The sequence below is a fragment of the Terrapene carolina genome, unplaced genomic scaffold, assembly GCF_002925995.2.
Source record: "Terrapene carolina triunguis isolate 2854851 unplaced genomic scaffold, T_m_triunguis-2.0 Scaffold32638, whole genome shotgun sequence".
NCBI classification, from domain to species: Eukaryota; Metazoa; Chordata; order Testudines; family Emydidae; genus Terrapene; species Terrapene triunguis.
In genome coordinates, this window is record NW_020696989.1 from 1 (window position 1) to 9,060 (window position 9,060).

Below are 9,060 nucleotides of genomic sequence, written 5' to 3' on the forward strand. Positions count from 1 at the left end.
GCCCTGCAAGCTCATGAGCCCAGTGTCCAGCTAGCCTGGACGCAGCTGCGAACAGGATCTCTAATTCAGAGGAGCCTGACTGGTCCCACGCCCTAGAGGCGGGATGCTCCAGCCAGGACAGCGGGCTGCAAAGAAGTTAGATCTGAGACCCAACTTTGTTCTCTGAAGAAGCAGCAGGTGCATGTGAGGGAATCCGGATTCGGTTGCGTTCAGCAATCGCGCAGGCTGGTTAAGAAGTTTTCAGATTTCTGAGTCACCAGCGAGATTTGCATTTAAACAGCATTTGCTCCCCACCACTCGTTTCCTCCTGTTTGAGCACTGCTGGCCCCCTGGCTACAATCAGGTGGCTCTGGATTTTCTACAGCACTGGGGGGGGGGGGGGGGCAGTTCTATCCCACTTGTTCTATCTCTAAGAACTAGGCTTGTAAGAATTTGATTGTTGTCGGTAAATGTCGACTTCACATACCCTACTTCCACTGATCATAACCGAAACATACAGATAGGCAACAAGAAATGCTGCTTGAGGATGTATTAGAGGTTGATTGAAAGCTATTTACATTGCATATTTTGACCTGTGACAAATTTGATAATTTGTGTTTTAATGGCTATAAAACTTTTGGAATCTCAACATCTGTCACTAAATAATTGTCTGATCTGCCTATTATCTGACATCCCCCCATAATTTCCAACAACTGTGAAAATGTAAAGTGATAAAAATAAACACAGATGTTATCCACTGAAATTATACAAAAATATCAAACTCTGCCAAGCCTACAAACGCCTCCGTACCCCTCACACACCATCCAGCCGGGAGCCTGAACACAAGCCTATGGGTCAGTCCAAGAAAACGAAAGACAGCGGAGTGACCCTGACCCCACTAGCCCCTGCTGCAGTTCTGAGTTACTGCGGGGCCATGAGGGCCTGCAGCTGTGATGTAACTGCAGGGAATGCGGTCCTGGAAAGGGACCAGCTGGAGCCGGGGAAGGGGAAGCAGCTGGAAAAAGCTGCTGGAGAAGGATCGAGATTCCTAGCTAGTGGATGAACCAGAGCTGGGGCAGGAGGTGAAGTGCTCAAATAAAAGAACAGGAGAATACAAGCAGGAGCCTGGGAAGCAAGGAGGAGGAAAGGAGGAAAATTGGAAAGGTTTCAGGTCAGGAGAAGTAGGAAAAGATAGACCTGGATATGTGAACAGAAAGAATGAGAGAAAGGAAGTAGAGGGAAATCAAATCTACAGAGGTAGCGGAGTATCCAGGGAAATACTGAAAGGAAATATAGCTAGTGAAAAAGGGAATTGATTGAGAAGCTGCATTAGATGAAAACACATCCCGAAAATAGTAAACGAGGCACACAATCACACAGGACATAAAGTGTGTGAATAGAGAGAATGACTGTTTGAGCAGCTTGTGATAGAATACAGTTCAAAGGTGCCTAATGGACAAGCGAGGCCCTAGGTGAAGAAACCCACGTGTGGATGAACTGAGAGCGAAGAGGTACAGCCACAGGAACACTGGATCTAAGGAGAGCTACAAGCCGAAGAGAAGCAAAGGACAGGACAGCAAGAGTGGAGCTGAACTTACAGCCAAGGAGAGAAAAAGCCTGTTCTTCTCTGCAGTGACACAGTGACTGCTGAGTAATTTCTTTTGTTCCGGTTAATAACAATGTATTTGGTAATAACGGCACCGAGTAAGGAAGAGCTGGGTGTACAGGCTTGCCAAGGTTAATGTGTTGGTAACTTGGAGTTTATTCATATAAGTAGCAAGTTCTTGATAATATTCTATTTTATGCTTCTGCTACAATTTTTGAGTTTCCCTTATAAAGTTCTAACAATCTGAAATGATCCCTTTTGTCTTGGTTTGCCCCTGCCTCTCCTCACAGCCTGGCCTAGCCTAGCCAGGTCACGGCAGCAGCAAACTCTGAAATCATGAAAGGACACATTTTCTACCCAGTGTGTAATTAGCCTGTGGAACTCACTGCTGCATGACGTCGCTCAGGCCAAGAACTTAAGATTCAAAGAGGGCTGGGACAGTTCTATGAGTGCCAACAGCCAGAGTAAGGAAAGCATTAAGAGCGTTTGGGGGTGGGATATAAAATCTATTTCTGGCCTCAAACCATCCTAACTACTGGGAGGAGACTCCCTGAAGACAGGTTATCCCAGAACTGCCCCTGAGAGGGGCTCTCGCACCTTCCACAGCAGCAGCTGGTGCCAGGCACTGGCAGAGACAGGAGACGGGGCTGGATGGGCCCCGGGTCACATCCCATCTGCCCAGTCCCACGTCACCGACCCTCCCAGGTGCAGAGGAGCTGCCACCCCCTCCTGCACACAAGGCCGAGGACACGAGCTGCGGCTCCGGTGCCACCTCCTTTATTACATGATTAAATCCAAATAAAAATAAGAACCAAAAAGAGGGCGGAGAGAGTCTGATCGGGGAGAGTTGCGGGGCGTGACCCCCCCCCCCCCCGGCAGGCGTCCTGCAAGGTTCCCCCCATGGCAGGAGCGGGGGTGCCACGCTCCATGGCAGGTGCTGCCACAGCAGTTTGTTCACAGTGATCCAGGTCTTCCGGGCTCCTCTGCTAGCTGGAATTCACCTGATCCGCATCGGGCAGCTCTGTGGGGGGGCACTTGGGGACCTCGAGGGCTGGTGGGGTCACTTCCGGGCTCTTGGCAGCTTGTGGCTTGGTCAGGGCGCCGTAGATGCCCAGGGCCTGGGGAAAGGGGAAGGAAGGGAGACCCAGCAGGTGCTATGAATACAGCAGGACCCTGGCACAGCAGGGTGCAGCCGGGGGACGGAACAGGGCTCTCAGTAGGGGCTGCCCTGCTCAGAGCTCTGCCACAGCAGGTGCCAAGGCAGGGACAGCGCGGGCGTCGCAGGGCAAGCCAGGCCAGGCGAGAACGGCCTATGTCGAGTGTCACCACCAGCCCCTGCTCACTCCCCAGGGTTCGCTGGGCTACTTCTCAACGCTAGGAAAGGCAGCGCTGGAGGGCTGCCACCCCCCTTCCCTGTGCCAAGGTGCTCTGACTCCCCTTGGCCTGGCCCAGTGACAGACAAGGGCGACGCTAACTCCCACCCCAAGGAGACTGTGTGGAACCTGGCAGGGAGCTCAGACCTCGCCTTGCCCAGGTCTCCATGGAAGGGGCTCCTGCCTGCTGTGCTTACAGCACAGGACAAGGCAGCGTCTCCGGCCTGGCCACCCCCAGAGCAGGCAGCTGGCTTCCCTTCCCTGTGTGCGGCCACAAGCTGCCTTAGCAGGGACCACAGCTCTGCCAGGTCCCATGACGAATTCTCCCCCCAGGAGTCTTCGTGTCAGTAAATTCACAAGGACAAATTCCCACCCCTGCCCCTGGGGCAATTTCTCCCCTTCCCCCCTTGGGCTCTGCAGCCGCTGGGTTCTCTGCTGCGACCACGGGCCCAGCAGGCTGTCAGGCAGCGCTGCCCTGTACCGACCTGCGTGACCATGCTGGTGACGTCCCCAGTGTTGGAGGGCAGCAGGATGGTGTTGGAGTCCTTGGCCAGCTTGGAGAAGGCGCTCACATACTGCTCCGCCACAGCCAGGGAGGCAGCTGCGTTGCCGTTCTGGAGAGGGGTGGAGAGGGTCACACTGCGCACACTGCGCCCCAGACGCTGAGCCCCTGTACCCCACAGAACGAGGGGAGGCTCAGTGGCCATGTCTGGGAAGCGGTGGGGCTCTGGATTAGGGTTAGGAAGTTCTGGGGATGGGTCTGAAAACGGGAAGCCAGCTAATCCCCAGGGGTAATCCCAACGGGCTGTAACCAACTCCCCCGCTCCCTGCCGGGCACCCCCCCCCCCCCCCCCCCAGCTGGGCAAGGGCATACCGCAGCAGCGGCAGGAGCTGGAAGGTGAGGGCTCAGAAGGTGGGATCTCCTCAGGGAGGGGAAAGTGAGCAGGAGGGGTCCCCAGTATGCTGAAGGGGAGCCGTAAGCTGCAGTCATCTCCGGGGCAGGGGTGTGGCAGTGCTGTGCCCAGCACAGCGCGGCCCGGGAGCCTCTGGGCACTGCTGCCAACCCCTGTGGTGACCCCTCCGGCAGCAGGTCTCCCCTGCAGACCCCACGCACCATCCTCCCCATGGCCACTGGTCTGCGACCATGGCACGGACAGAGGCTCCAGAGTGGGGGCTCCACGGGCAGGGGCTTGGGGTGAGCTATGTAACTCCCTCGTGGGTAACGCACTCAGCCCAATGCATGCTGGGAAAGCCTCTTGCCAGCTAGGCTGCGGGATCAGGAGGAAAGGCCGCCGCGAAGGAGAGTCCCCCAACACCCAGCCTCAACACCAACAGAGAGCAAGGGCCTGGCACAGCCTCGGCCTCCCCAGCAACCGGCACTCACCTGCTGCGTCAAAGCGTCAGCCAGGAGCCGAATAGCTTCTGCCTTGGCCTTGGCCTTGGCCAGCATGGCATTGGCCTCCCCTGGGACGGAAAGGTAGGAGAGCAGGAGTCAGGGGAGGAGCAGAGAGAAGCAGCGGGGAAAGGGAAGTGGGCTCCAGGGATCGCTGCCACGTGGCTGAGACTTCTCTGTACCAGGAGAGCTTCGTGCTCTGCCCCAAGCCTGGGAGACTGAAGGCAGCAGGAAGGCAAGCTTCCCCCTCAGTGTGCCTCCCCCCCACAGCAGCTCAGACTGCAGCCCCACAGTACTAGTCCACACCACACCCAGGTCTCAGTTAAATACCCCACAGGTCCCGCTCAGCGCAGGGCTGGCAGGAGGAAAGCCTACTGCTGTCACTCGAGTGAGTGGGCCTGACGCCCCCCGCCCCAGGGACCAGCTCTCTGCAGCACGGACAGCCCTGGAGCCTAGCCCCACGCCAGAGCCCCAACGCGTTACCAGCAGCTTTGTTGATCTGTTCGGCCTTCTCGGCCTCGGAGGCCAGGATCTGGGCCTGCTTCCGCCCCTCTGCTACGTTGATCTCAGATTCCCTGGTCCCCTCTGACTCCAGCACTGTCGCCCGTTTCCGTCTCTCTGCCTCCACCTGGAACCAAAGCACCGGGGCAGATGCTGCAGCCACCCCACAGATTGCCCCTCCTCTAGGGGACAAAGGGAGGGGCAAGAGCAGGGGGCACCTTTCATCTCCTCCAGGCAGGGCCGTGCTGCTCACAAGGGGTTAAGACATTCCCGCTGGGCACCAAGCGAGCCCCGTGAGGGCACTGCCCTCTCCATGGGGCCGTCCCTGAGAAGCAGCTGCAGCTCTCACCCACAGGAAGCGGCTTACACCAGCTCCACAAGAAAGCCCTGACTTCCTCCTCCTCCTCCTGGAGCCCACCAGCCCTATGCGGCTCGCTCTGGGCCTGGCTACCCAGCTCCCCTCTGACGCCCCAGCCCAGCCGGCCGGAGCTCCTGCCGAATCTCTCCGTCCGCACCCTGCGACTGCAAACCAGGTGCTCTCAGTGGGAGGCCCTCGTGCTGCCCGCTTCGAGCCTGAGCATCAGGAGAGTCTCTCAGCCTGGCACCAGCCCTTTGCCTGAAGGGGGCGCTGGCAGGTCCTGAAGGCAGCAGCCAACGGCGCACCGTGGTACCCAGCCGCTGTGTGCGCAGAGTGACCACACTCATTCTCCTCAGCCGCAGACGCCAGCACTTCTCCCCTTCTCGCCCCATGAGCTCGGCTGAGATCCCTGGGGACGGGGCCCTGCTCGGCCTGCTGGAGAGTGGGGGGATGGGACTTCTGAGCCGCGGATCCCCGCTCTGTGCTCACCATAGGTACTGGCCTGGCCTGTGCAGCTAACCCAGCTCTGGAGGAGGGGAGCCCACAGGGACTGGGGCTGAAACCCGAGATCGGCCCCCACCCAGCCCCGCCTGCACGCGGAGAGCACAGGGTGTGGCCAGGCTATCGGCTGACCTGCATCTGCATGGACTCCTTCACCCGGGGAGGCACGTGGATGTCCTTGATCTCGTAGCGCAGGCACCGGATGCCCCAACAGTCCGAGGCCTGGTTGATGGCATCCACGATGCAGGCATTGAGGGACTCCCGCTCCTGGAGAAGGCACAGGAACCCGGGAGTGGGAGTGCGGTGAGACGGGGGCCGAGAAACAGCAAGGCCCTGCCCCTTCAGAGGGGAGGGGCCAAATCCAGCCCAGGAGGACCCACTTGCCAGAACCATGGCCCGTGGCTATAGGGCAGAACCGACTGCCCCCACCCTGGTCGTGGGGCAGGGACTGGGGTAGCGCAGGCACCCAGGACACATCAGCAACCCTGACAACAGGAGCAGCAGGCAGACGAACTCAGCCCGGCTCACACGGGACAGCCATTCACGGGGACATGGTTCCCTCAGCCCACGTCTCCAGCTCTGGGAGGCAGGGACACAGCCAGGCACAGACTGCCACCAACAGCAGCTGCTCTCAACACGCAGGAGGCCAAGCCAGCCGGGTCCTGGCACAGAGCATCCGTCACCCAGGGGTTCGTGCCGCAGGGAGAGGGGGCTAGCGACCTCCTTGGTGTGAGAGCCGGGCAGGGCCCCTCCTGACCCTACGTCCGGCGCTCAGGCTACACGGCAGCAAGAGTCGCTCCGGTTAACAGGGACCCGCGAGGCTGGGACACTTCCTGGGGTTTGGGGCCTCGCTGGGAGAGGCCCAGGGAGTGCCCTGAGCTGAGGGAGTTTGGCTGTTTGAAGAGGAAACGTCTGGCTGGGGGGGACCCCGTCAGTGCCAATGCCCCTGACACCCAGAGGTGCTGCTGCTGCCAACTCCTTGACTCCCCACGCGCTGGACTCCCTGCCCCCAAGCCCCTCGGCTGGCGAAGTACCTCTGAGAACAAACACTGCCCCCTGGCCCCAACACAGTCACAGCCCCCCGCCCCTGCAGGCCACAGAGGCGGCTCCCAGCAGTGCGCTGAAGTCAGCAGCCGAGGGCAGACCCTGTAAGGCTCAGGAGCCCACCAGCCCATAACTTACCCGGAAGACTTTGTCCAGGGAGATTTTGCCCAGCTCGGACCTCATGGTGGTCTGGGCCAGCTGGGTCACGGCGTACTCGGGGTCCTCCACCCCATAACTGGCCTGGAAAGGGGGAGCAGAGACCACGATCAGACTCAGCACCCAAGAATCCTGCCCGCCCAGCAGCCACTTAGGCTGCTGCCAGCCCCCTCCCTCACTGGCCAGTGGGGTGGAGCGCTCCCCACAGTGGCCAGTTCAGACAGCCGCTCCCCTGGGGCAGGGCCTTTCTGCTGGACCTAGTGCAACAACAGAGACACACACCTCTGAGGCCAGACAGAGTCCAGGCCCCAGAGCCTGTGTCTGCACCAGGATCTTTCAGAGACAGGGCCCAAGCTGGAGTATCAGCATCCAGCCCCTGCCAGCGTCCTCAACACAGCAAACCCAGGGGAGACCCTGAAGCAGGCAGGGCTACGGGAACCAGAGTCCAAGGCCTAACTCCCCACAGAGCCCTGTCAGCACTGCCTGAGTGTCCACATGTCACTGCAGCCCGGTCTAGTCCCAGGCCCACAGCCTCCAGGGCTGGCGTTAAGAGCCCTGGCAGTGAGAACGGGGCTGGGACACAGAGCTCTGAATTACCCCCACTGCTCTGGAGGCCAGGCCAAGATCCCATGGAATGAGAGGATGATGAGGGGGGAAGAGCAGCATGTTCAGCGTCTTCCCACTACACCAAGGCAGCTGGGAGCTGCAGGGCCAAGCTCCTCCATGCTCAGGAGCAGAGGTTAAGAGGCTGGCAAAGGCCAGGCTGGAACAATGAGGAGGTGACCTCCCAGCCTCTCCCTCCAGGGCTGGGACCAGTCAGCCCCCGCATCCCTCCCCTGCTCCAGGCCTTGGTCCTTCCAGTGATGACAGAGATCCCCCACCCCCAGTTTTTCTGCACGAGCAGCTGCCAGCTGTGCAGGGCAGGGAGCATTAGCCGATGCCTACACGGTGGGAGGTGGCCGCCTCGCATCTCTGTGGCCACACTGAGCCCCGCTGGTACCTTATAGGGGTCCATGATCCGCAGGTACAGGACGCCATCTATCTGCAGGGTGACGTTATCTGCGAGGGAAAAGGAGAACATTCCTGTCACCAGGGCAGCATCTCCCTGGATCCTGCAGGGAGGAAGTGGCAGCTGCAGCCTGCCCCCGTAGAGAGGGACAGATCAGGCAGGGGCTCACGGGGATACTCTACTTCCCATTTCCAAAGCGCTACGAACAAGGCCAAGTCCAGGTCCCCAGGGGCAGATCTGCATGTACTAGCCAAGGAATCCACAAGGCTCCCACCCCCAGCCGCTGCCCCACCCCCTGGGATGCAGAGACGGGGAGGCAGGGCAGATGAGCTCCTCCTCACCCAGCGTGACGGCCGACTGCTCCGGGACATTGATGACGATTTCCTTGAGGCTCTGTACGTAGCGGATCCGATCCAGCAGTGGGATGAGGAAATTCAAACCCTGGGAGGAGAGCAGAGAAAGCCGCAGGTAAAGCCCAGTGTCCTGGCCTCAGAGCAGAGGGCACTAAGTGGGGGAGCACAGCAGGATGCTGGGTCAGCTCCCACCAACTGGACAGCAAAGCTGGAGACTACTGCATGGGCAACTTGAGCGCACACTGGGTGTAGGGGTAGCCCCAGGGGGTGCAATGGACTCATAAGAACGGCCACACTGGTTCAGACCAAGGGTCCATCTAGCCCAGTGTCCTGTCTTCCGATAGCGGCCAGTGCCAGGTGCCCCAGAGGGAATGAACAGAACAGGGAATCGTCAACTGATCCATCCACTGTCACCCAATCCCAGCTTCTGGCAAACAGAGGCTAGAGACACCATTCCTGACTCGCTCTACACACTCAGGGCGTTTGGCTTCCCAGCTGTTTCCACCTAGGGCAGTGGTTCCCAAACTTTAACAACCTGTGAACCCCTTTCACTAAAATGTCAAGTCTCGTGAACCCCCTCTTAAAAATGAATATTTCCAAGGATTTTCTCCTTTACCTGAGTATAAATTATAAAAGCAGTGATCTTGGAAATATAAAATTTGTTTTTGTGACACGTTTATCACACACTATGTATTATTATTTATCATTACAGTATTTTTATTGCATTATGAAAATGGCATCACTCTTCCAAGATCTCACTTTTGTAGCTTGTATCACTTTGAATAAA

General features: G+C 58.7%; 1 protein-coding gene across 1 annotated transcript; it reads right to left on the reverse strand.

Annotated features, from left to right (window-relative positions):
* Positions 1-2,346: 2,346 nt before the first annotated feature.
* On the reverse strand, positions 2,347-8,358 carry LOC112113858 (stomatin-like protein 2, mitochondrial). The gene is made up of 8 exons (XM_026663134.1): positions 8,262-8,358; positions 7,912-7,970; positions 6,894-6,995; positions 5,844-5,978; positions 4,835-4,979; positions 4,343-4,422; positions 3,444-3,572; positions 2,347-2,703 (listed from the first exon to the last, which is right to left on the reverse strand). The coding sequence occupies exons 2-8, from the start codon at positions 7,924-7,926 to the stop codon at positions 2,572-2,574; spliced, it is 738 nt and encodes a 245-aa protein (XP_026518919.1). The 5' UTR covers positions 7,927-7,970; positions 8,262-8,358; the 3' UTR covers positions 2,347-2,571.
* Positions 8,359-9,060: the final 702 nt, after the last annotated feature.